The 27971-nt window shown below is 40.1% G+C and overlaps 1 protein-coding gene and 1 long non-coding RNA gene across 13 annotated transcripts in view; one reads left to right on the top strand and one right to left on the bottom strand.

Moving 5' to 3' along the window:
* NAV2 (neuron navigator 2) overlaps window positions 1-27971 on the top strand; it is a 389060-nt gene that overhangs the window by 198270 nt on the left and 162819 nt on the right. The window contains exon 1 of one of the 12 annotated variants that reach the window (XM_027696302.1): window positions 26332-26424. The exons of the other annotated variants lie outside the window; for them this stretch is intronic. Within the exon in view, the coding sequence (XP_027552103.1) occupies window positions 26350-26424 (75 nt within the window). The 5' untranslated portion in view covers window positions 26332-26349. Of the gene's footprint in view, window positions 1-26331; window positions 26425-27971 lie in introns of those variants that run through there. 12 annotated transcript variants of the gene reach the window in all.
* On the bottom strand, window positions 21-27914 carry LOC113973783. Its single transcript, XR_003536344.1, has 4 exons — window positions 27713-27914; window positions 24708-24797; window positions 1424-1512; window positions 21-79 (listed from the first exon to the last, which is right to left on the bottom strand). It is a non-coding gene; the product is annotated as an uncharacterized LOC113973783 (long non-coding RNA).

Raw genomic sequence — 27971 nt, 5'->3', positions numbered from 1 at the left:
ACATGGAATTAGTACTAATTCCTTGTTACTTCTGCTATTATCAAACAGTAGTGCAGCAGAGGAGGTGAGAGGAAAGCAGCTGGAAGGGAGACACAAAAGGGTAGAAGTAGCACAGACAACTAGAGAAGTTTTTGCTTCAACAGGCTAATCTTTTAAGATATTAAAGTACTATGAAATGGTACACTACAATGTGCTTCAGTGTGCTTTGAAACTCTGTTATTGCACATCTTGTATGCACATTTCAACCCTGCTTTTATCTTTATAGAGTTCAAGAGATTATCAAAGGAGACATGCATTGTGCTCTGTCATTAAGGCTCTAATTATTTAATTCCTTGTATCTTTGTTTTGTAATGTCAAAATCAGCACTATTCTGGCTTCAGTCTGCCATTCCTCCATGACATGCTGTGTTACTCTGTGAAAAGAGGAAAAATTGGTGCATTCAACTCTGAAGACTCTGGGTATGCAGGAGAAGAAGAAGGGATAATTTCTGCTATGTATGATCATACCAAGTAAAAGTGTTTTTCACAACAGTATTCCCTGTATTAAAACAAACGAAAAAAAAAAAACCAAAACACACAAACCAAATGATGTGTTTCTCAATTTCTCACTATAGTCTAGTTTTTTAAGCTCGGGTTAAAGGTTCACTGAGGGTACAGAACACTTATGGGAACTTCTAAAAATCCTTTTTGGCTGGGCTACTCAATGAAGTGTAAATTTATCCAGGAGACCCTTGTTAGCAATTTGAGCATCCCTAGCACAGGACCAGGGTTTTTCCTCTGTTTCCACGTGTCCAGTCATTTCTGATGTGTGGGCTTTCAATACCAACTGTTGTGCAGCAGCTGGGAATGTGCCTTTCTCTAGTTACAAGCCTACACTAAGAGCTTTTCTTCACCATTTGACTTGACATTTTGGGTAAGAGATGAGATCTTCCCCAACCTTCCTGTCCTTGGCAGTGCTGGTCCTTGACCAGCTCTTCCAGAGTAAGAAGTATTTTTCATGAAAATACTAGACTGCTTTTCATAGCCTATGCTTGTATCTCCAAATTGTTGTCTGCAGAGGATGGATTATGGTTAATGACTGAAAGGGAGATGGTGCATCCCTGAAGTTGTGTCGTCTGTGCCTTAGAGGCTGGGGAAGGGGGCACACAGAAAGTGATTCCCTGGGGTTTGCAGCAGCTCTCTCCCTTCTCTTGTCTGAAAACCGTGTAACTGTTGAAAACGGGAAAACTGTGCAAGGCTGCCCATGGTGATGGCAGCTGCTGACTCAGAGCCATGCCATGAGCAAAGCAAGGCAATACTGAAAGCTTTCAAAGATGGCAGTCTGATAAACAACCAAAAACTAATGGGATGATCCCTATTAATCCATTAACATTGTTCCATGTCATTGTCAACAAGCTTGGAACAAGCCTGGGCGTTGTAATTACTTGTTTAGAGTTGAAGATGCAAGTTCAAAAGGCAGTGCTGAAAACTTCAGTGTGAGGAGAACAGCCCCATCCAGAAACTTCTGTGGACACTTGAAATGTATATTTGAAATCAAATTAGTTGGGAAGGCTCTAATTATGGCATTCCCATCAATAGTAAGTTAACTCCAACTTTTATGGGCAAAGTACTCTGTGGCATCAATTCTACATAGAATCTTAGAATGGCCTGGGTTGGAAGGGACCTTAAAGATCATCCAGTTCCAAGCCCCCTGCTGTTATCAGGGATACCTTTCACTAGACCAGGTTGCTCAAAGCTCCATCCAGCCTGGCCTTGAACACTTCCAGGGATGGGGCATCCATCACTTCTCTGGGCAACCTGTTCCAGTGCCTCAGCACCCTGGAGTAAATAATTTCTTCATCGTATCTAATCTAAACCTACCCTCTTTCAGTTTGAATCCATTCCCTCTTGTCCTGTCACTCCATGTTCTTGTAAAAACTCCCTCTCTGTCTTTCTTGTAGGCTCCCATCAGGTCCTGGAAGGCCAAAATTAGGTCACCTCTGATAAATGCAGCCTTTTAGACTTTACAAGTCATTATATATTTAAGTATTTCTATATATATATATGCATACATAATTTCATAATATAAATTTCAACTGGAATCTACTGTGTAGGCTGTTTGGTTCACATAATTTTGTGCTTGGAGTTAGCAACCACTTCATTTAAGTTGAGGGTGAAATATAAAGGGAAAGATTTTGGCAAGAGGAACTGGTGGATGCTAGTTATTATCAAGTGTTCCAGATAGCTAATCAAGGCTAGGAGTAACAGCTATTTTTAATTAAATCTTAGTGTGCATTCTTTCATGGGACAGGTTTCAGAAGTTATGGTGAGGGATGCTTTGTTAGTACTGAGCAGCTTTCTCTACAGACTCTAATTGAATCACTTTTTCATACTGTTGTGCATCTGCTTAAGAAGGATTGCTTAGTTAATTATAAATTATTGTTGGTGTTACGGGCACTTGGCAAAGACTCAGCAGAAACAGAGCTAATAACACTTTTCTGTCTGTATTTTAGTCTGCCTATTAATATGAATCAAGAATTAGTCTCAAATATAGTAAGTCAATGTCAATATTATTATTTTTTTCTACAGAAATGTTTGCCAATAGTTTTTAGACTTTAAAAGGGGATGTTTCCATCCAGGTTTTATTGAGTGTTATCTCCTGGGGGAAAAAGCTGGATTGAAGAGGGTTCCTAGTTGCTAAATGACTTTTTGTGCACAGTAACACTCCATGGTGTGTTCATCTATAGCTGTTGATTGTATACAGGATGATCTGTCATGGACATGACTGTGCATAAAGCAGCTGATAGCTCTGTCTATGCAGTTGGACAAGGTTCTCTTCACAAATGCTATCAGTACATTTGGAAGTATCATCTTATTTTTTCCTCTGCCCTTGCTTATCTGAGAAGGAAAGCAGAGGTTTCATGGCATTTGTGAAATGGCAAAAAGCTTAAACAATGTTGTTCTTCACTAATACTCTGATTTCCCACTTGCTGTTTTTGGAGTAGGTGATAGTTATGTCTTTCTTTTTTTACTAATACAGTTTCACTGTTGAGTTTTAGTTCAAGTGGCTACAAAAGTTCTTTAATCCTGTGTAAGTAAGCCCTCTTTCCACAGACAGATCTTTGGCCTTCAGAGGTGACCACACAGAGGAGGAGAGGTCCTTGGTCTCTTTATTTTGGCCAGTAGAATAAGGCTCTGTGCGTGGATGTATGGTGCATATGGCTTATAAAAAGACGTAAATTTGGAGACCTAAACATCTTTGGTGCCTTATATTGCACTTCATCAGCATCCTGTTCCTACAATTGTTGAAAGCTCACCAAACTTGGTAATTATTCTGTGCTCTTTTACATGTTGGGAAACCGGGTGCAGGGCAAGTCAGGTCACAGAGCTGGGAGTGTGGGCTGGGCTTACGTTCAGAAAGTCATAATCCAAAGACAACACTGCCCTACGATTTTTGGAGGAGGATCCATAGGTTTCCCTGGCAAAGTTGACCCCTGGATTATTGTCCTTTTCAGACCTTTCTGAGATCAGTTTCTAATAATTTTATTTTTCAGTGTCAGTACTTCTCTAGTGATGTTGAGCTATGACCAAAGCTAGCAAGAAAGTTACTTATAATAATTTCTCACTTCATTTTTTATCATTTGCTGTGGTGAGGAAACAACTAACTGCCCTGATTAAAGGGTGTAAAGGATAAATAGTGAGTGGTATTGTAGTGGCATAACGTGTCTGGTGATATTAGTGCTTGAGTAAGGGAGTTTCTCCTTTGTTCTCATATACCTGGCAACAGTGAGTGAAACTGAATTGCTTGTTTACATCCCCAGCTCAGGCAGAGCCCCACTGGATCCTCACTGAGATATAATTGCATGAATGGTATTACAGTGTGTATGTTGTGAACAAAATATTCTGTCTGGAAACTTCTATAAGTACACAATTCCTGTTGTAAGCCATATCTTTGCTTGTGCTCTTGGGCAGTGAGCTGAAGAGAAGGGAGTGTTGCAAGCCAGGGCTGTGGGGTGAGGGTGGTTGGAAGAGGCTCCTTTAGTGACCAGTTGGGCGCACAGGTCCCTCAGACCACAGTGGGAACTTACTGCTCTCCATAGACTGAGTGGCCTAGTTAATAATGTCAGCATTGCTTAACCAGTGGATAGGCAGTGTACTGTTATTTTTGTTACTTTGTTAACAGCTTTTTTTCCCCCTCAATACATTGTGTTCTGAATCAAGAAATTAATATTTTAAAAAAATCTCCCAGACCCCCCCTCTTTCAACGTGCACTTTTGAATACAAGCAGTCTGGAATGGAGAATGGGAAGCTTTCCACTACTTTTCTATTCCTTTGAATATCTGAAGATTGTTGTATGTTGCATTGGGTTGCTGAGAGGAGCCAGGTGATAGTATGGATTCGAGGTTGGCAGTAACAGCTGACTGATACACTTCCACAGGGAAGTTAGAAACAGCCTTTGATGATAAAGTGAGACAATAATAAATGTGATAATTCACTCTGCTTCCTCCATAAAACAGTCCACATGACTTCTACTGAACTGCTTTCATTTTTTAATTAGTTCATGTTATGATCTCATCATATTTGCCCTTACTCTTTTCTGACAAATGAAATGGAGCTTTTTGAGTTGTCTTGTGATCTGCATTTTTCAGTCCATAAGTCATTCTTGCAGCTCTTCTCTGAAGCCTCTCCAAAGGGTAAAACCGTTGAACTATTACACAAACAGCATTAAAGCCAGCAGGTGATAAATCCTATTCTTATTTGATAACCACCTGTTCTTATGTACAAGTATTGCATCACCCCTCTAACCATAGCACAAACCCCGGCATCCTGGGGGTCATGTCTGTGATGCTCTTTCCAGATGCGCTGAATTCATGGAGAGTCCTTTGCTCTGTGACATTCTTAGTTGCTTTTGTTACAAGATTGCATTTTCTGTTTTGAAACATCTTTTCATGGTTCTAGTCAGCATATATATTTAACTTTGATCTTATTATTTTTCATCATTTACTTCTCCCATTACTGATGTGCCACCAGCGAATTTCATAGCTGCTTCATGCCCCCTTCTAGGGCTTGCTCAGAAAAGTAAGGCTGAAAATGATTCCTGTGAAACACAGTCAAGCTGCTTATTTTCTTAATGACAATTTCCCAATTATCCTGTATTTTTATACCAGTTAACTCCTTTTCAGTTCATCTGATTTTTACCAGGTTGATTTGTCAAGAGCCTCCTCACAGAAGCACATCTGCGTTATCGCTTTCACAAACTTCTGTGAACTCAGCAGAAAATCCAGTTTAACAAGGCATGTTTTCCCCAGAAGTATGCTCATTTGCCAGTAATAATACTGTCTGCCTCAGCTGTTGGTTAATTGAGTTTCTCTCTCTCATTTTGTACTTCTCTCTGGGACTGGTGGGAGGTTGTGTCTGTGACTATCAAGGCCATCTCATTTTCTTGGAGCTGGTACCCAGCACAAGCTGTCTCTGTCCTCCAGAACCTCCCAGGCACTGCTGACAATCAAGATTAACCTGTGGGTAGCTCCTTCATTGGGTTTCCTAACACTACTCAATACGAGGCATCTTATCTGCTGGTTTAGAAAATGCTGAATTCAAAGGTTGCTGTTTCAACACCATTTTGAGGGCTTTTTGGAATGAAAGTTGTCGTTTGGCATCTGTTATGATTCTGTGAGCTAGGCTCCTCTTCTCTCCCACATCATGCTTAGCAAAATATCGTTATTGACAACTTCAAGATTTCTCAGAATTCAAGATTTTAAATTGTAGATATTTCCAGTTTGTAAAGCATAAAAGGAAGACCTATGCAGTTATTGGCATATAGTAAAAATAAATAAAAATCCAGCTTTCAGAGAACAAAAATTTTAGTCTTTCTGACCAAAATGCATTGAGAAGCAGTAATAAAATTTTCTAATATGCTTTCTTTTCCAAATAAAAAAACATAACAAAATGTGCATTAAAAAGCAAAAGTAATGGGTAAGTACAAGAGCGTGACTTTGTTTAATGACTGTGGAGCAAGCTGTTAGCACACATATTTTTCATAGGCAAACAATGAATTATTAGTGAACGGATTTCCCCAAGCTTTCTTTATAGTAAATGTTGCACAGACAATGACTGTGTGCACCGAGTTCATTCATAATGTCTTCAACACCTGTTTCCTCCTGTTTTTCAAGCAGTTTTATTTGGAAAGCGTTGGGAACTGGAGTGATGTCTCGTTAGAGCATGGGCTTTGCTTGGGACACATGTTTCTCTGTCATTGAAGACTCACTGGTGAATAACAAGAATATTGTTCAGCACTTTAATAGGGAAGTTTAGATGCCCATTAGGGCTGTAAATAATGTCCTTTCCTGAAGGTTCAACTTAATATTGACCCCATGTCATCATGTACATGCTGTTCAAGTTCATAATAAAGCCTTAGACAGCTTGGATGTTTTATTGTTAAAGAATTCAAATACAAGCAAGTATCTAAGTCCTTGTTCCCTTTTGAAATTGGGCATTGTATGGGAAAGGCATCTCCTGGATCTGTCAGCACAGCAATTGCGGGGGAACTCCCGCCGTGATGCTGCCGGGGGGCAAGAGGTCATGCAGGGATTTTACCAGCTTCAATCCCAATCTTATCTCTTTCGCTCTGTTGTGGGAGCCTAAAAGACAGATAGGAGGATGAAAGGCAGTTCCGAAGTCTTACTTTTTAATGGAAGAAATAAATTCCGGTTACACCTGGCAACGCTATCAGAACTCAGGGGATCTTCATCCCGAATCAAGGCTGGCTTAGGAAAATCCATTAAATAAAAGTGTCTAAAAGCAACACAGATTTTAGTTAAGGGTATTAATTAGCTTAAAAAGTGATTGGGAGGCACAGAGCTTATGCTTTAACCTCAGGAGCTTTGCTTTATTAGTATTTCAGGCTGATTACGTGCAAGTGTCTCTGTCCATGTTCAGCACGCTTAGCTGGCCCATAAAGGATAAAATGAGAAAATACTCAAATCTGAGCTACACTTCAGTTAATGTAAAAACAGACAGCAAACTATATTCAAAGAAACAAGACTGGTTGGCTGAAGAGTCCTTCCATCCATGTCTGGTCTTTTAATCTGCCTGTTTGTAGCAGGGGCAGTTTGGCTCTACCCTATTCCCTGGGCCCCAAAAATGGAGTTTTCCTTGTGATGGTAGACAAGAACCTTCCATTTTCTGAGACCTCTCCTTTGTTTCTTGCAATCCCTGATTTTGGCACCAGGTTGAGCATTGAATGAAAACATTTGGCAGCTCAAACTGCAGAGCAGATCATCAACAACCTTTTAAGAGGCTTAGGAGGTGTCTGAGGCGACGCTGACTTATGCTGTGGGTTGTCTTGGCCCTTTGTATGGGCCGTAATCCTGCAAGTGTAAAGCTCCCTGTGTCTCAGCTCCCTTGTTTTTTTGCCTGAAGTTGGTGTGTTTTTTGGAAGCAGAACACAATCTTTGAGTCAGGATATTTAGCCAGATACCAGCAGGTTGATGCGAAGCCCTTGTGGTGCTCCCACTGCGTCAGCAGCAGGGAAGGGACAAACTTAAGCTCAGCGAGGAACAGGCACTGCAGGCACTGGCAGCTCCTCCAAGGTGCTGGTAAGATGCTCTTAGAAAATCCTTCTGGCGTCACACCCAGGCTTCTCCCTCCCAGTGCATGCATTCATTCACTCATTCATGAGTCTGTCAGCAGGTTATTGTCTCAGCCTGTGACCCTCCTGAGGACCATACATCTTATGTTCAAGCCCTCAAATGGGCTGTGACCTTCTCCTCTTTTGAATGTTATAGGAATGACCTTTCAGCAGGGTACTTGCTTACGTAGAGGGCTGACTGGGAAGATTTGACTGTGCTAGGGCTTTGGTCCACGTTGGTCTGAAGGGAAAGAACAAGAGTTCTTTATTCTCAGGAAGGGATTCAAATTTTATTTCTATGGTTCAAAGGTAACCTGTATGCATAAAGTCTTAAAATGCTTTCAACATGCAGCTCTTTCTCTATCTGTAGCTATTCAAGCTACCAAAATTGGTAGGGAAATTCTTTTTACGGTGAAGAAATATGATTGTTTATTTCAATAATTATTCCTTCTTTTTACCACTTAAAATAATAAATTAGAACAGGAGAACAATTACAGACTCAAGGAATGAAATCCAAGTCATAGAGCATAACTGTTAGGGAAAAGACTTCAGTGAAAAGATACATGTGGGGTTTTTTTATCAAAAAGGGTATATGCAGAATTTCAAATATCTATTTACTGATTTATTCTAGTATTTCTTCAACATCATACTGAATGGATACGTGAAACAGCCGGTAAAATCATACAATAGGGCAATTTTTAGCTAAGTCAGGGATCAGTTTGGGTAAAATTTGGTCCTTTTAAAATGCTTCAGTATCTCTTTACTGGATTATTGAAGGATTTAACAATTAGAAAATAATGTCAAGCTGCTCATGGGTTCCAGGTCTGTTAGCCATGAGTTATGCCTGTGGTCATTTCTTGCCTCCCCTCCTGCAGCCAGCGAAGTTATCTTTATGTGACTCAAAATTTATATTTGGGGAGGGGGCATGAGAAGGGTGGCCTGGGGAATTCCTTTGAATGTGTTTTAATTCCCCATGTTTCCCTGGCCTGGCAAAACCAAAGCCGCCAAAGAAACCACCACCCAAGCCCAGGCTTGGAGAGTTGCTGGGGTGCATGGAGCTGCTGCTGGAGCTGCTGTGGCCTCCTTGTCCCCTGTGGGGCCCCTCATTTATCAGGTATAGCATCTTCTCCAGAGCAGAAGGGTGAGGAGCAACAGCCAAGTGCGTGGCTCCCACTGGTGATTTCATAGGACCTTGGGCAAGAGCAGGCATGAATCTTCTCACAGCTGAGTATCTTGTCTAGACTGCTACGCTGGGCAGGGTGCTTCAGAGCAACAGAGGAGAGATTTCAGAAGGATCCAAGAGAGCAGCAATGGAATAGGCTGGCATTTACGAAGATATTTAATAGCTGTACCTTAAATACAATGTGGCAAACTGTGATATTGATTACCGTTAAGAACTGCTCTTCTGGACATAAAAAATACTCTTACTAATTATTATAAACACTCTTACTATTCTCATGTTTATGCTCATTAAGCTGACCTGTGATGTTCCACCTGTTGGATCATTTTTAAGGCAGAATATTCTCCCCTTTCACTCGGGACAAGCCTAGTCCTTTCCCACCCCAGCAGGCTTAAGTATAAACCCAAGTCTGAGTGGGAGCAGCCCAGATCGCACCAAATAAAAAATGATAGAAATAAATAAAAAATTATAAAACAAGGCAGCTTTAGAACCTGAGCTTTTAACAGTCAGCTTGGGGAGCAATTTCCAGTTTTGCTTTAAGATGTGCCTGATACCCTTAAGTATCATCCTAAAACTCGGGTTGGCGCTCGGTTAATTTTCAAATGTTTCTTGGCCATGTTTTGCCTTAATTCCCCTCTATCCCCGTTTTCCTGCTGGGGGGACGCGCACAAACACCCCCTCCCCGAAGGGGTTAAGAGGATCCTCCCCCGAGCGGGGGAGGAGGGACCGCCCGGCCCCGCCGTGCCCGGCCCGGCCCCACTCGGCTCCCGGAGCCCGCCCGGGCAGAGCCCCCGGGATGGCCGGACCCCCGGACACTGCGGGGTAGCCCCGGGCTGCGGCAGGTGCCGGCCGGACCATGAGCGTGATGCTGTGGCGCTGGGAGCAGAACAACAGCACCATGAAGCTGGTAAGGACCTCGGGATTAACCCGCTGGTTGAGGAAGATTTATCCTTGCCACGGTTGTCGTTGGCAAACGGGAGCTTTGGTCCGGATGAGGTGAATAAATACCTGGGCTGGCAGGGCTGATGCTGGACCGACGTGCTCTGCAAGCGGATGCTGTTTTACTACACAGTCACAGCTGGATTTGTTACTCACTAATTCACCTTTTGGACTGTTTTAGGTCAGTTTGCGTGTTGTTTGATCTCTGTAGTTAAGCTAATTTAAAAGTAAGAACAGACAACATCGGTTATGTGTGTAGCTCTTTCCTCTCACCTTCCTTTATTTATTGTCTTACTGCACGTTTTCTCCTTCTTGGAAGCAGTTTTCTCTCTTTCAATTTTGCTGGAATAATTTTGTCGGCTGGAGTTTTGTTTGCTCAACAGCTTTTGTTTCTAAATTATGCCCCTCCCCCATTTTTTACCCCCCTTTTCCTTTCCTGAAAAGTAAAAAAAACCACTGCACCCTGTAAATATAATGTGTATGGCTGCTCTATTCCTCCAGTATAAATGAGCTCAGGAAACTCACGTATCTGCCTGTCTGCTTGAATTACTGCCCATACCAAGATATGAACTCTGATCAAAACTTAGAGAGCCTTCTCATCAGCAGCTTTTTTTTAAAGGCTATTTGATGTAAAGCATTTCAAGGCAGTGGCTGTCTGAGATAGCTTTAAATGTGTTTTCTCTGTCTCTCTGGCAGATTATTTAAACAAAGAAAATTACATTTCTCTGCAGTTTTTAGAGGAAAGATTTATTTTCCTGAGAAATTCATAATAAAAACTAAGGATTTGCTTCAGGTCTAATTCTGTAGCCTTTATGTGTGAAAATTCTGGTGAAATCGATGTGGGAGTTAAAGGTTTCCAGCACCTCTTCCTATCAGGCTCTGCAATCAATGAAATTTATAGTGCAACTAGTAATGTAACAATCTCTGTTTTTACATATTTTCCTTGGAAGGAATGAGGTGATAAACACATGTTAGTGAAGGAGTATTCAGTTCTGGGTACAACGGCAGCCCTTCACATGGGATCAGATAGTTTTGAATATTTCACGCATGAGTAGCCCCTGCAATAATGAATTTGTGAGCTGGCAGTGGAAGCTGGCAGCTCTGTGTGGGGGTTGCCCAAGCCTGGTTCCAGCTGAAGCCAAGTATTTTGGGAGGGAGGTTAAAGTGAGTCCTTTCTCCCTTTTCATATGCAAAGAGCCCTCGAGGAAGCAGAAAGAGCTTATGTACACAGGTGTATTACAAAGTCTTTGTATATACATTGGCTTTCAAACTCAGCCCCCAGTGGACTTTGCAAGCACTGAACACCGGCAAGAACTGAGCTTATGAAATCAAGCAGAGAAAAGGAGATGTGAGATGAGAAATCAAATAGCTGGTGGTGTCCGAGGCACAACAAAATCCAAGTAATGCTCAGAGTGGAAGAAAACTGCTGGATTCACCCACTCCTTGGGCAGGAAGAGAGAAGGATAAAATCCTTCACCCCATAATTTACTCCTGCCCCCCTCTACCTGTTAACCAGCAGATATTTATATATTGCCTCTTGCAATCAGGGAATCACAGAGATTACCCTTGTGGGGTTGCCTCCTGCCTGCTGTGGTTTGCTGGGTGCTGGGACAGGGAGAGCTGTAGATGTTCCTCAGGCTCAGGGGGCCTGGCAGGGCTCTGCCTAAAACCCTCAGATGAGCTCAGCTTTGTGCAGAGCTCTTCTTTGGGCCTTGGCTGGTCTGCAGTGATAAAGTACATCAAAGAAAGCCAGCTTTATAATATATAGATATAAAAATAATAATTTAAAAAGAATCTTCAGTGAAGTGAGTGTCACAATAAATATATCTGATGTTGCCCTTCTGCTTTCCCTCCTTCTCTTTCCTTTGGTCCAGTGATGTTTCTGTGGAAGAAAGAAAAAGAAAATACTTGCCAGCAATAGCTTAAGATGAGCTGATCATGGCTAGGTATGCCAAAAATAGCCAAATACATTCTGTGGAGAGTTTTGGATGGTGATGGCAAGATTCAGTTTGTGGTTGAAAGCATAAGATTCTGAGTGTGGAAGCTTAGGCTTTTTTTTCAGATTTGTAATATAGGGCTTTTCAGACAACCAGGGATAAATCTCTTTGCCCCCATATATCAGATCCTGCAAGACTTATTTAAGTTCGTAAAAGTTGTGATTTTGGTGTAAGAGTGCAATGTAGAAATCAGTATCTAACTCTGCTGAAACTCAAAATATTGCCCTTGAATAATTGCCCTCTTTCAAAATATTGCCCTTGAATAATTTTGGGGAATGGTAGCCTAATTTTTATCACATACTACTATACAATCCTTGCAGATGCCAGCTTGTCATCTTGAATTACCTGCAAGGTTGCTTTTATTGTTGATATATTTCTTGGGCAACCATGACAGGCTTCTTGCCAGCCTCTCTGGAGCATATTGATGTTATTGCTGGGCATTCAGAGGAGCACTCAGACAGTAACCAAGATAGCAGGCCCAGCAAAAAAAAAAAAAAAGCTTTATAAGGTATTGCCAATTCTTGGAAGAAAATGAATTGTTAGCTTGTTCCTATTCATGTTGAGTGACTTGTGCACACCTGATAACCTACTTCTTTTGACCCCAGAGTTCCTTATTCCTGGGCTTTTAAAAACGAATTTTTATTTCTGATTTTCTTTCTATTTTACATTGGAGACCAGCAAAACAAAATTTCGACATAGAATGTAAATCCTTCCTCTCTTTTTTTTGTTTAACTGTTATGAGTCATCCACACACCTTATGCAAACACCTTTTTTAATGTAATCAAAACAAGGATCGTTCCCACTCAGTGTTTTATGGCTTTGAGAATTGGCAAGGGGTAAGGTATTGGTTTTGTGATGATTGAAGGTTGTAAAAAGCATATGATGCTTTTTCTTTATGCCAGGTTCAAATTGTCCTGAAGACATCCTACAAGCCCCCAGCCTTGTGGCATGTGTATACAACCGTGAACTCTGAGAATGTTTCAGCCTTTTAAAAGGTTTTTCCTACTATTGTATCAGTAGAAACATGTTAACTACCCTATCTGTATGTAACTGGTAGTAGATAACCTTTCCAGGGTGGGTTTTCTTTTGTGGTTTGGGGTGTAGGTTTTTTTGTTTGGAGGTTTTGTTTGGGTTTTTTTTTGAACCTGGGAGCAACTAATGAATGAAAATGTATGTATGTCTTCTCAAGAAGAAACATTCTGGGTCTGACATGGAGTAATAAATGACCCCAGGATAAGGCTAAATGGAAAGTTTTGTTTCTTTAGATGGAGTAGAAGAAACATGACTGAAGAGCCACAGTAGTGTCAGCAGGAGCTGTAGCATTTTATTGTGAAATGTACCATAAACAGTGGTGATTGAAAACCAGTTTTCAGATGCACAAACAAATTGTTAGGATTTTATTTAAGGTAAACCTTATTTAAGTTTATTTGTAGCTTTTTTTTTTAGGAAGAGAGTAGCTTTCATCTTTTCTCATTTGGGATTAGATTTATGGGTTATACAGAGCTGGAGAAAACTGAAAATAAGGCTGCTTAGCTTTCCCTATTACCTTTATTCTTTCTCTTTTCAGTTTATAAAATTTGAATGGTGCTTACTATTAAGCAGATATAATTCTGTTTTGACTTTTCTCTCCCTATAATTATTTTCTGTTTTGATTTTAACATATTGAATAACACGAGAGAAAAGAAATGTGCATATCTTTGCATGAGCACTTTGTATATAGGCACCTGTAACTTGTGAGCTGGACCATATCCTCGTTTCCATGGCAGCAGACAGACTCTTGTAGATGTACCTCGGTCTACATCCAGCCAGAATCTCATCCTGATTGCAAAGGTAGCAGTGTGAGGAGTATTTGCATTTGCTCAAGCATGAGGGCTGAGAGGGATGGAGGTTTCAAGCAAGGATGGTATTCCCATCCTTGCCCTGCTCGAAGACCCTGAGATGCAAGGGGTGGGAAAATTGCTCCTGCTGAAGGTCAGGAGGTGCAGAGCCATGTCTTCATCCCACGCACCCGTGGGCAGTGGAAGATGCTATTCCATATTGGATGGGAAAGAAGGGATGCCTCCTGCTCAGCCCCACCCTGAATGTGTGCCAGGAGGTGAATGGTGCCAACTAGTCCAGTACCAAAACCAGAGTTTTCCAGAAGTTATTGGGCTGTAAGTTGAGTAAAGCACTGGACTTTAAAAAAATATTCTGATTAAAAAAAAAAAAAATGAAATGGCAAGTTAATTCAAAATGTTCCCTATGAAGAGAGCGTTAAAAGGTTTATCACTATGTATAAAATTTCTGTCCTGGTTTACACATGACTTCTCCTTCTATTAAACATTTCCCTTTAATGCTCTTATCTCTATGTGCCTTCTGGGCTGATGTGTAGCATACAGCAAAGGGAACACACTTATTTGGAAGAAGCACTTCATTCTGGAAGAGATTTTCAAGAGCTTAACTTAAAAACTGCGACAGAAGAATTGACTGGGCTGATAACAGATTTGCAAAAAGTTATGATTTGATAGGCTAGCTGACTTAGCAATACTTTTCTTTAAGTAAGGGAAAGAATTCCTGCAGTTCCCTAAGCTTTTGCCATCTATATTAGTGACTTTATAAGCAGTTTATCTGAATCGTCATAGCATTATCTTGCAGCTGATATTTCCTTGATGTTGGAACCGGATCACAGCCTGTTACTGAGCTTTTCCAAGCCAAAAAGTGTGGAACCTCAGCCAGCTGTTAGATGTCTAGATTGAAGGCTTAGTTGCTGGCACTCTACAAAGATTAAAAGAAATAGCAAAGTACAATTCTGTGTTTCATAGGATATGTCTGAAAAAGGCTATTGCATATAATCACACATTTCCCACACTTCTGTTTAATCACAGTTAGGGAAATGTTCTTTTGACACAGAAGCCTGTACAGTGTGTTAAAAGGGCACACACATCTTTTTTCTGAGGATCAGTCAAGAGAGGACAACACAACTGTGAACTGCAGCTCACAGGGCTGTGCAGAAGGCAAACTTATTCCTGACAGATATTCAGTAGAGATAAGGAGGTGTGAAAGCAGTGAAGCTACCAGGAGGCAGGAGAAGCCTCATCCAGAACGTTATACACAGTAGTGGAATCATTTATGAAAGATCAGTGCAAAGGAAACAAGGGCTGTTGAGTTGACCAGAAAGAAAGAGAAATCTGTTTCCTTGACATCCTAACCAGAAAAATAAGGATAATTGTGGGCATGTGAGTATTCTCTGCAAAGACATCAAAATACAACAGAGTCTTCTAGTCACCACAGGCAGGAACTGAAACAAGCTCTCTTTCGAAGGGGGAAACCAACATACTTTTTAGGAGATACTTAGTTCATTTATGACAATACTTGTATCATATACTTAGTTAAATTGCAGATACAGGTACTGTGTGTGCATGCACATGCCAGGGACAACCCGCCACAGTGTGCATTTCTACTGTACAATATATAAATACTCAAATATTATAAGACTTTTGAATATCTAAAATTGTGTTAGAGTTCTTTGTAAGTAAGGAGTTGATGTCATTACAAAAATCAAATTAACTAGAAAACAATTTTAATCACATTAAAATGATTTACAGTGCATATTCAGATATTTATATCTCAAGGTAAATGAACATATTATAACTGTTTTGTTACAAACTACATGTGTCACGTTCCAGTGCAGATATAATTAAAAAATCCTTATATAAGGAGCTTCAGAAATACAAATCTAGAAATATATGTAGATGCTGTATGTTGCTTGGCTTAGAGTTTCTGAAATATTCCAGATTTATCTGTCTGCCTTAATTTAGAATTCAAGTGTAGAGATTTGAGCCTCATTTAATTCTGTTCTGTGATTATGGCAATAAACAGACTGGAAAGGGGTTTGAGGTAGGTGATCCTTCAAAAAGCATTCCTGTTCTGGTACAGTATGCGTTTTAGGAGTGCAACTTGATTTTAGTTTATTTACTTCCTTCGCTCATAGGACACTGAGGGAAGATGAAAAATTATATACAGTGTTCTAAAAGCCTTGTTATTTCTTTTACTCCCAATGGTATGTGGTTTTGTACTAACTCTTGCTCTTATTGTAGATCATGGAGGGATGGATGCAGATAGTGGGTATTTAATAGTGTGTGAGACAGATGGTTTATTTTTTTAATCAATGTCAGACTTTACTGTTTCAACGTACTGATTAATGTAACGATTTCATCATTTTCTTGAATATAAAATCTTAAAACTGATTGGCTTGTGTTCTCTTGTTCTTCAGGGAGAGCTGTCCCCAAGTTTTCCTCCAGCCTCATCTGCTCTGATACACACACAGCCTGTTCATGTGCATTTGGGGGTTTGTTGCCAACACATCTGTCAGCTGTTCTGCTCCTCTTCCCTAGTGTTCTTGAGCAAAGAATATCTTATTCTGAAGTTTATACAAACCTAATTCTTAGAGTTTTCTTTCGCAAGACTTTTTCTTAATTTTTCCAGGTCATCATCTTCTATTCTGAATTCTTCCTCCTTGAACATGGGTGGCAAGAACTGTATGGAATGTTTCAGGTGAAGTCTTACCAGGGCATTGTCTTAATTCTAATTTTAAAATTTTACATGTCAGTAAGAGTCACTCAGTCAACCAGTACTTGACATAAGGGCTATTTCCTTTCATAAGAAATCTTTGTAGGTTTTCTTTCAATGACCTGGTAGATAACTTTGGCTGAGAATTCGACACCACTGGATTCAGTATAGGGCATGTGAAGGGACCAGCTTAACTTGAATTCTGGCTTGATTTTGGCAGAGGCTTCTAAAACCGTGCAGGTGCTACCTTGTTCTCTTGAGCTCTGTGAAATGTGCTTTAGAATTCAGAAGGTAGAAATATTTGTTGTTTGATTTTGGTTGAAGACACTGCAGTGGAAAATTTACATTAGGAGAGGATCTACCCTACAGGATACCAGGATTTCTATGGATGAGATGTCTGGGAAAGACTTAGTCTGTTCTGACCTTTTGTAGAACCATTTTTCTTCTGTGACTAAATGTGGATTTAGGAGGCAAATTTATGTCCTTTGAAAAACGTTATTTAAATCTTGAGTAGATTGCCTGGATTAATTTGCTGAGCTCACAACCCTGTTGTATGAGGTGCTGCTGAAACATAAAGTGGCAGCTCTTGTCCTGGAGGTGTGTAGTATAAACATGTCTAAGAATTATTATCTAAATAAGACAAGGTGTGGGAGAAGTGACAGGCATAGACAAAAGTAACAAGATTTACTCAGTGCTGAAAAAGTTCTTTTCAAGGAATAAGAGGAAATGCACCTGCCATTCTAGGAACCTTAGTCTTTTGTAAATATGGTTCTTTTCCTGACATTTCAACACCCTATGTTTAAAATATTGCGACTATTGCCTGGTTGGCTTTTTCCTTTGTTCAGAGAGAATAGATGTATTTAATTAGGAACCCTGCCCTCACGTCCACATCCAGCTCTATCCCCAGATAACCTGCCCTTAACTGATTAACGGCACAGAATGGCCTTTACTGCCAGGAGAGAAAGCCATTGGGCCTCTCACTTTCTTTAATGCATTTATATTGCATGGTATGTGATTTTTTTTCTGTTCTGGAGTCATCAGTTCCTGGGCCCAGTCCTGTTTCTACTCAGGTCCACAGCAAAGCTGAAGAAGGTGTGTGATCTTGGGGGAAGGTGTGGGATGAAATGGGTGCTGATGGGACAATCTGAAATCATTGTTTTGGGAGAAGCAACTGTGAAAGTGCTGTAACCAGTGGGTCGTTTTGGGACTTACCTATACTGCTAAGCCCAGGCAATCTTCACATGAGAGTTGTGGGACCTTAGGAAACTTGTGACCTTGCACCTGAGATCACATCCTCCCTTGGGGTCTCCAAGGTGTAACTGGGGGGGATGTGTGTGGTGAATCTCAGCCCTTTAGTGATTTGGAGCTCTAGCTTCTCAGGCGAGGAACGGTGGCCACTTCAACATTAGAATATCTGTTTAAGGTGGTACCTCCAATTGTTGTTTCATAGATGTGTATATGAAAATCTATTTTGAAGCCTGGAGTTTATGAGGATAACACTGTACCACTGTGAACGTTACCAATTTCCTCCTGCAGAGAACCAACCTGACTCTACGAAGCAAGCAAGAAATTTAGTACAGACTTGGGTGGGTGCTTGGGAGGCCTTCTTGTAAGATCATACATTTTGTGCGCAGATAAAAGTACACAGAAATATATTGTGGTCACTTTTAGCTAAAGAGAAAATGCTTAATAAATTTAGTTTTTACTCAGGAGGTAAAACAGTACCTTTAATCCAAACTGCATGAAAGGTTATTTTTTGTAAAGGTGCTTTATGTTAGGCTGACTGTCCATTCAAAAGCAAACATTTTTGTTTTATAAAATAAAGATCCTTTAATGTAATTTTGAAAGCAGAGCGATTGGCTACATGTGTTTAACAATAATGTGAATGGGGCCATGTGTTGGGTTCAATTTGGTGTCAGCTGTTCATTGCTGATCTTTGACTGGTTAATTTAATGGTCTCTGACATTTGCTCAACCAGCTTTTTTGTTGCGTTAGGAGTTTTTTTGCTGTTTTTTTTCTTTGCTGACAAGTGATTGCCAATGAATTGACTGATTAGAGAATAAGGGAGTCTTGAGATAGTGTAAAGCAGCATCTGATACATTTGGGGGCCATGGATCATTTCCTAAATATAGGAAAGGAGAGGGAAATTTTTAACCCCGTGCAAAAGTTATGGTTTATTACTTTGTTAGACATCTGCTTTACTGATACTAATTGTGTTTAATCCTTCCTGGAGGTGGAGACTGGTCTCAGGGCTAGTCAGTACTTTTATGAGGTCTGCCAGTCTTAGCTGTGCTCATGGGAATATCAGGCTGCTAATCTGATCTTTGGGATATTTGCTTTTTGAGACAAGCATCTGCAGAGAGTTGGGAAAATAAAATGTCGTCAGAGTGAAGCAGGTGTCCTTGAAGAATGTGCATAGCCCTCCCTTATCCTTATCCCTTAACAAAGCATTGTCAAATATCATAGTTTATAAAGAGTAAACAGAAAGGATCACACTGCAAAGACTAACTCATTTAGACTGTCAGAATAATGTGCTGTTTACTACTAGTTATATTAAAAAAAGGAAAAATTGATAATGTAGAAATACAGAAACAGGTGTGCTAAATATAGATATATTATCTGTAAATGTTTAGTTCAGAATGTATTGCTAAGAGCTTATTTTCTGCATTATTGGTTTGCAAAACACTGGACAAATGTCAGCATATAAAACTGCACAGATATTGCCCCTTATACAGCAGGCAAGTGCTGAAAGCATCTCCTTTGGACTGTGGCTTGACTTTACAAACTCATGAGTCGATGGAGAAGGGTTAAGTCTGATTTAGAGTACCGCACATCAGCAGTATTCCATGCTCATGTCATATTTTATACCACACAGACTCCTGGGGTTTTTTTCACTCTGCTTACTATCTCAATATCTAAGATTGATCGTTTTTCACGTAATCCCAATTTTTACCAGTTATTGCTTAAGATAGTTCATACTCAATAATTATTTCTTTGGTTAACTATGTTGTAGTAGTAAATTTTTCCCTTATGCACAAATAAAATTATGTTTGAGGACATAATGGCACATGCCAAAACATGCATCCATCCTTCAAATCCTCTAGGAACATCTGAATCATAATAAAGAGATCTGTTTCTTTTGAAGGCACTACTGTACCAGCTTATCAGGAAATGTTAGTTCCTGCTGTTTCTCCATGCTCTTAAGAACTACCTCTGCATGGCTTTTCTGAATGAGCCTGTGGACTTCTTCTCATGTTCTAAAAATTAATTTGTGCTCTGATTCACTTAGTTTCTTCTTTGGATCTCCTAGATGGCACTGGGGCCAGAGTGGATGAACTGACACTAATTTCTGTAAGGATCCATGTTTCCCAACGCCTACTGTAGATATTAATTTGCCCTGTGGAGCAGAGCAGCTGCTGCCTTTGTCAGCTCCTGTATAGCTCAGTAAGATTTTTTTTTTCTTTATTGGCCTTTGTGTTGGAATTGCTCTGATAGGGACAAGCCTGCACTCCTTTAGTGCATGCCTAGAAGTGTCACTCACCTCCTTAAAACGATGTCCATGGCCGAGCTGCAATGGAACTGGCCCAGAAACGCACACTAATTTTCAGTTGCCTGGATCTGTCCTGATTCTTACAGGGTGTCACCAGCCTATATTCCTTGGAATGATTTGTCATTTTGCTGAGGCTGCCATAAGTGTTTTAGTGCCAGATGCAATCACTAGTGAAAGGCTGATGGCAAGCAGTCTTGCTCTTGAAGAACCTAACAGGCTCAGGAGAAAACCTGCAGGAGATAACTGGGAAGCTACTCGTAGAGACAAAAATGAGTAATTCATTACATCCTAATTGTTGTGAGATTGCATAAACAAAACTTGCAACAAAGGTGTTGCCAAAGGTGTTAAAACAAATACTGCAAAAATTACATTACTGGGAAATTCAGGAGTAGAATCACAACTGCTCAAAACAAAAAACCAAAACACAAATAAAAACTCCAGAGAAACAAAAAACCCCAAATCCAAACAGTGAGCTGCCTTTTTATTTTAAATTGTTTTAATAGTAATTTTATTTTTAATTCACAACTTAGCCATCTGCCTGTAGCTTAATTAATTTGGAATAATTCCAAGTTTTAGATGGTGTTCTTAGCCTGCCTTTTGCAAAAAAATGGCCTGTAACCTAAAATCTCAGCATAGTGCTATAACAGCTACTGCAACTTTCTTTTTTTCCTTTCCTAATTTATTTCTAAGCTTTAAGATTATGCAGATTGAACTGTAGTTGACAAAGAACTGGACAAGTAATGCTATAAGTATTAGTTGTGTTTGAGCTGGAAAACAGGCAACCAGTCCTGATAGCTCTTTGTTTAAATTTTTTCCCCCTCCCAGTATTAGCATCTCTGTGGGTAGAGCCCTTCCCAAATCTTCGTTCACGAAGCCTAGCCATGATGATGATGATGGTTAATTTCTGAATCAAAAATTTATATGTGTGTGTAAGCCACTTTTATTCTTTCTTCTTTTTTAAACTAGCAGCATGCTCTTTGTTCTACATTCCTCCAACCCTTGCTCCAGGCAAAAAAGAATAACTGATTTTGCTGATGTCCCTAAGCCTTGTTTCTGTGCTGGTAGATTCTGTCCTCCTGAATGATTACTAGTAAATTGCTCTGATTTTATCTGCAGCTAAGCCACTACTCTTATCTGATGCTACTTTAAACCATGCTTAGTTTCATACATAGATGGGCTTTCATCTACATCCTGTGGGAACATTTGACCACATCTATAGCATGGATCAAAGTGAATGTTCTTGTCTGAAGAAAAACTAAGAGTTTACAAAGTTTAAAAAAAAAAAAGTCAAATGTTTGATATCTGTGGACCCCAATAAAATGACCTGTAACTAAAAGATTAGTTACAGGAGTTTATTGCCTGTGAATTCCATGTAATTTTTCTTCTCTTTAAACCTTTTACTCAGCTAATTTAAGGAACGTAAGTTTGCTGGAGTAACACTTTCCTAGGTGTAGGTGTTCAGGCAAAACCAGGACTAAATGGGAAACTATATGCAGGATATCAAACAGAGAATGGGATTCTGTAGGTGTGCATAGAATTACACTGAAATTGGACTGATGGAGGCCCCTGTGAGGATATTCTGCTGTCATTGATTTGTGCTTTTTGAATTTTCCAGAGCTTACAGGTCTTTTGATCAACCTCCTTGCTGCCATATAATTGTTAAAGGGGTATTAATAACAATAGAAATATTTCAACCATCTACATTTTAAAAAGGGATGAATCATCAGAGATCATAAGGAACTGATAACAGAGTCTTAGCCTGGTAGGTCATGCAGTTCAAGACTTGGAAATTCCCATTTATGTTAAAACTCTCTCTGCTGTAAATTGATGAAATCTGCAGTTGATCTGCCTCATAACAGTTCTATTAAAGGATTGTGCTGTATATATTTCTGAAGAAAGCTTCAGGAGCGGTGCAAAAATTATTTCTTTTACTTGAATGATTTTTCCAGGAAGGTACAGAAGGCCTTCAAGTGGCCGATGGCTACGCGAGGAAGCTCCCAGGCGGAGATGCCCAAACCGCCTATGCCTGTGGGAATTGTGCCTGTACTGTCATTTTCTTCATCAACCATAAAATACAGTTTTAAATTATTAATTCCAATCTGCTGTAAATTTTACTTTACTGGATTTTTTTTTTTTTTTTGGTAGAAGGTTATGTTAAAAGTTCAGTGTCAGAATTTCTAATAAAACCCTACAGTGATTATTTTAATTGCCAGATCAATGAAAACATAGGCTGGTGTCACTTTAGTGAACCTCTCTAATTAGGAGCATAGGATTTGCCATTGCAGATCAGGCTGATCTTTTACTGAGTCTATGAGCATCCTGCCTCCAGCAGTGCCCACACCAGCTGGCTTTGATGGAACTAGCATCCCCCTTCCTCCTTCCCCAGCAAGGCATAAGGTCAGTGGGAAATGAAGAAGCAGAATTTTCCTCTTATATCATTCAGAGGATCATTCTTCATCCCAAAGACAGTGAACTGGTAACTGGGGTCTTGACCAGCATGTATGTAAATGGCCTTCAGGGATAAAAATACTGATTTTTTTTTTTTAAATATATACTGCTGAACTAACCTTAGGTGCAGAGGGTGACTCTTTCCCATTAGAGAGAGTATTTTTTAAATTACTCATAAATATACGAGTCCATTTGGTTGAAAAGGTCTTTGTGATGTAGACTGTACTAGAGAAAGGGGGACTAAAGTTTTTGCTATAACATCTGTACTCTGGAACTTTTTTGCTATATTCCCTTAGGCTGCATCATAGCTGGGGACGCTGCCCTTCTCTGCCCCTTTAAGTTTGATCTGGTGCCAAGTGTGTAGCTTCAACTATTACCAGTTGTCTTCTATCTAATTGGCATATAGATCATGATATAGAAAGCACTCCCAACCCTTTAAATGGAAGCAGGAGGAACTAAGCTGGAAGCAGGGTCAGCATTGACAATTTAATTTAATTTTGAAAGTTATCAGTCAGTAGAAGATTCAGTTAGATTTGTATCTGTGAAACAGATGGCCAACTGCAGGACCATTAGATTAGGTTTGTTATGTTTGTGGAAATTAATTCACCACTTTATTTTTTTTGTTTGGGAAAAATAAAGAAAGAACAACTTGAATTATTTGGTAAGTGCTTAGCAGGAACAATTTATAAAGATGATCTTATTTCCTGTAAAACACAGCCAACCCCTGGTGATCCCAGATTATGGAGAAAGCTTTTTGCTGTAGCCTGATTTCTGGGCTATGTAGGAATACAGTGAATGACAAAACAAAACCAAAAATGCTGCCACCTGTGCATAAACGGGTTTTAATATTTTCAAATGCAAGAAATTTATCTCAAGATCTCATTAGCAAAACATGTAGAACCAGACACCTGTGTGGGCTGCATCCTCCCATCTGTATGTTGATGCAAATATATATGAGTATCTTCCTTTTTCCCTTCTGAAAAGTGAGGATGAGTTTTAAAAATGCTGGAGATCTAGCACTTGTTCAGGTTTTTAAAAAGTATCTGAAGTTTTCTGAAAAATCAGTTTTTTATTTTGATGGCTATGTGGAATTTGAGCTCCTGTGATAATCTGGATCTAATGGGATGCTGGGCCCTAAGAGATTCTTAGTCTTTTTTTGCATATTTGGGATGGAGTCTTTGCCACACAAATTAATGCTCAGCTGTCACAAAGCATTTATCACTATCTTAAAAATGCAGCTTAAAATAAAAATAGGTCTTTCAAAAGTAGGTCACACCTAAGATTTGTCTAGCCAACTGTCCCATTTCCGACAGTGCCCAAGAGCAGGAGGAACATTAGAAGAGCATTAGAAATAGAAGCATGGGTAGAACATACAAAACCCTTTTGGAAAGATAGTTGGCTCCTTCTCATTCTTACACTTGCCATCAATAAACTTTAGAAATAATGGAATTAACATGTAATTCTTTAACTACCAACTTCAGAACAGCATTCCTGTTCAGAAGAGTTAAATGTGTGCTAAATGATTGAGAATTGAATACATTGAAGCAATTGTGTGGTCAAGTCCTTTCTTGAGTTTGGTTCTTGTTTCCTCCTTCTTTTGTTCCTTCCATCTCCAGATTTTGCGTTGATCTTGCTTGGCAGATAAAGTGAGGAATAAATTGCTGGCCCTCATGACTCAGTTGCAGTGATTTCTCATCCGTGTGTTGGTTGCAAGTTGCTTTATGTCCTTCCAAGTGTTAGCGAGCACTGCTTCTTGCCAGCTTCTGGCAGCTTCAGAGACACTGCTGCTTGTGAAAAGCTTGCACACTGAACTAAATTACATTTTACAGAGTGAGAAAGGTAGTGCAGAGGACTTCATGTTTTTTGAGGGGCACTAGGCATTCTGTTCATAGGAGAGGAGGGTATTTGGCTGGTGATTATATCAGTATATCAGTATATCAGTGTTGATATGGACTGAACCTACCCAGCCCCTGGTTTTGAAGTCTCATTTTTGTCCATCAAGCACTAAGCAGACCCAAAGGGCAATGTTGGCTAGACCTTCTTGGCTAGAAGAGGGCTAGGATTTGGTCTCTCAGGCAAGATCAAGGCCAATTTCTGTAATTCCCTAATCCCCACAGCAAACTGATTTTGTTAAAAATTAGGAAAAGCTTTTGCAACGTTTCTGGCCTCAGTATTTGGACCAGATAACTTTCATCTTCATACATTGCTAGGAGTTGAAAGGGTTTAGTATCACATGCCTTAGAAACCAATTGTACTTTCACTTGGAGTTGCTTCACATCTGTGAATCTTGTTTTGATTAATTAATCCTCTAAGCAATCAAGAAAAAATGGAATAGAGGAGTGAGTTTGTGCTTAAAATGCTACATGGCAAATTGGATTCCATTTCTAGCCCTATTGAGATTATATTTCAAGATTATCTCTTGGAATCTTTTCCTTACCCTTTGTTTCTCAGAGTCCAGTCCAGCAGTGATAGTTCATCTGTTTTGATCCCTCCTGTGGCCATGGCTTTCTGCCCAGAGGAGATGATACTGCAAACATACAGATTTGTGACCCCAGGTGAAAAATACCGATGAAATTACAGCAGCTGTTTGGAACAGTCTCTCACACCTCTTCCAAACAGAGAAAATGAGCCTGTCTTCATTAGAAAAGTTTAGAAGACTTTTTTTTTTCTTTTTTTTTTTTTTTTACTGTCACGGGCCAAGTGTGCCAAGACTTCATCAAGTTCTGGGAACTGACCACCCTGAGTACTGGATGCTTACAGAAGGAGCTCTATTCAAGTTTGTAGCAGCCTGAAGTTAGATTTCTCTCCCATCTTCAGTGCTCAGGGGTTTTGGGGGAACACTGCAAGCTTCCCCCGTTCTCACACTCCATCGGGTGCCTGTCTGCATTAGCAGGGCTGTTGCTCAGAGCACAGTCCTGAGCACATCAGAGGCCCAGCACTCAGAGCTGTTTGGGTAAACTTCCAACTCCATCAAAGCCCCGTTTGCGTCCTACCTCACCAAAACAAACAGACCCCTCAGCCGCAGTGAGTGGGCTTTGCTGGGGGGAGAGAGCTCCTGTGGAGACAGCGTGGCTCCCCAACTGTTTGCTTTTCATGGAGCGGTTTAAAGAGCAGCTTAGATTTTTGCTCTGGCAGAAGTGTGCCTTTTGAAAAAGCAACAGCTAAAATGTCAGACATCCATCCTTCAGCTTGGCAAGAGGGCAGGTGAAGCAGTCATTGCTTCTCACCTTGGCAACACTGGCTGTGTTATTTTTTTTTAATACACAAAATTCCAGCCAAGCGTTGTACAAGTGCCAGTGCTCTGTGTTTTTAAGGAATGCCAGCAGCGTGGTCAGACTCTGGGATTAGGGCTGACTTGCACATGGTGGGGTCCTGCCAGAGGGCAGGCAGCACTTGCTGTACCAGGTTACGTGTGTCCACTCGAGGTCCAATTCAACCTGGTGCTTTTTAGCTTGCATTTGTAATAGATAAAACCTTCAAACATTGATTGATATTGTGAATGCTCCGAAGTTCAAAAAATATATCTGGACTTTTTTGTCATGTAAAAATTTGGATTTCCATTCAGAGAATAAATTTCCACTGACATTGGGAGCATTTAGGTGAAGGGGGTTGTCTCTATAATAAGTAGAAAGTCTCCTGATTGTGTAACACCCCCCCCCCAACAACAACAAAACAAAACAATCAAAACCCCAACAATTTCCTTAATAATTGTCTTTTAATGCTTACAGTGTCTAACACAAAAGACCTGCCAAACTTTATGCTTGCTGTGAGTGGCTTCATTATTCAAGAGTGTGTTTATAAAATATATTGATCCTGTTTGAAACTGATGTCAAACACTGAAACTCCCTGTTACAGACAGTAAGAAAAGGGAGCATTGGGGGTGTAAGAGAAGAGCTGCAGAAGGGGTAGGAATTGTAAAATGTGACAGTGGAAGAAATCTGAGCACTGTGCATGTGTGACTTCAGCTAAAATTAACCACCCAAGCTTCACATGCCAGCATATATATATAATCATTTAACTATAGACGCCTTGAGAAGGAAGAACAAGCTGGACTCGAGCAGTATACGTTCACCTTAAATATGCCAATAAGTAGTATGACCTTCCAGGTCCCTGTTCGTGGGAGAAGTAAATTTTCCTGTGACCATTATAAAACAGTAAGCAGCTCTTGGCTCCTCGATCATGGCAGTGGTGCTGTTGAACAGTAACTATCTGCAGCCTTAGAAGTGATTTATTTATTTATTTATTTATTTTCCCCTTTCTTCTGCAGCTTCTTAAGATTTTCTGTGGTTTTCCTTTGGAGTAGATACGTATCACCTTTTCAGATAAGCCCTTTTCTGTCGCTATTTGTGTGTGGTAGTAGATGTAAATGGGTTTATTTCATGCAGGAGAACTGTTATATTTGAAAATGATTTGCTGTGCACTTTAGGTTACTTTTTAGAAAACACTGGAAAAAGTACATTTGCTTCTTTTGTTCTCTGAGGTAAATTACAGTTTGTTGGCATGACATCAAATCAGTTGTTTTGCTGTGGCTGAATATGACTTGGAATGGGTTTTGCCAATCAGCTCAGCAAACTAAACTCTGTTTCTCTTTGGGATATGCGAAGGAGTTGATGCAGGTGTGAATGTAATCTCATTTCTCTTCAGGACTTAATGTTTTCTGCAAGGCGGAATAAGAGAGCTACCACCTGCTTGGTGTGGTGTGTGGCTCCAGCTTGCCAGGGATTTCTATGTGGCAGACGTGGATAATGGGAGCATTGAGAGTGGAGCGTGCCGGATGCCGGCACAGACGCCGTCCTTGCTTCACCTTCTAGCTGGTGCTTGGTGAGAAATATCTACCCCTCTGTGTAGGCAGCACCTGTCAGTAATGGGGTTCAGAAACTCTACAATTGGGGGGAAAAAAATAAAGATAATATCTCTTTTCTTCTCTTTTATATTGAATATAGTAAGATATTCAGTAGGGTAAGAAGGGTGCCAGCTAGGCAATTGAAAGCATGTTGCTTGTTTAATATTCACCAAAGATTTTCTCTAAAACTCAGAGAGAGCAGTGCCTGCCCTGAAGTGTGGATAGTCCCCAGCTCTATTCCTGGGAAAGGCAGCAAACATGCTAAAATTGACACATATGCTTGGCTCTGTGTGCTGTGAGTCAGCCCGTTGCTTTTGAATAGTAGTCATATGCATGAGAATAGCCCTCCTCAGTCGGGAATAAGGCTTTAAGGAGAGAAAAATGAGTAGTCCCAGTGGTGTTTAAATTACCCATTTATCTATGTAACTTCGAAAGGGTAATTAATGTACATAAGTGTCCAGTAAAATGTAATATACAGCAGAATACCTCCCACCAACTGAGTAGTAATTCAAGCAGTTCCAGCCAACACTTGCACATCTGAGAGAATAAATAATTTAGTTTAGTTCCTGTAAGAAATTTAAAAAAAGAAGCAGAGTTACCTCTGTCTCCCCAGAAAAGTGGGAACCAAGTGGGAACTTCAGTTGGTTACGGCTGCAGTCTCAGTAGTTGATGATAACTCAAAAGTTCCAACACTTTAGGTAATTGAGAGTATTTTACTGGCATCATATTAGATACTAATTTAGTAGGTGTATATATGTGTGTGTGACAGCTATTTTTAGGGGATTGCAAATCCTAGAACCACAGACTGGTGTGGGTTGGAAGGGACCTTAAAGACCATCTCGTTCTAATGACGCACCT

The sequence above is a fragment of the Neopelma chrysocephalum genome, unplaced genomic scaffold, assembly GCF_003984885.1.
Source record: "Neopelma chrysocephalum unplaced genomic scaffold, ASM398488v2 Primary Assembly neopelma1_106b, whole genome shotgun sequence".
Lineage (NCBI taxonomy): Eukaryota > Metazoa > Chordata > Aves > Passeriformes > Pipridae > Neopelma > Neopelma chrysocephalum.
This window is presented reverse-complemented; position numbering and strand designations above follow the sequence as displayed.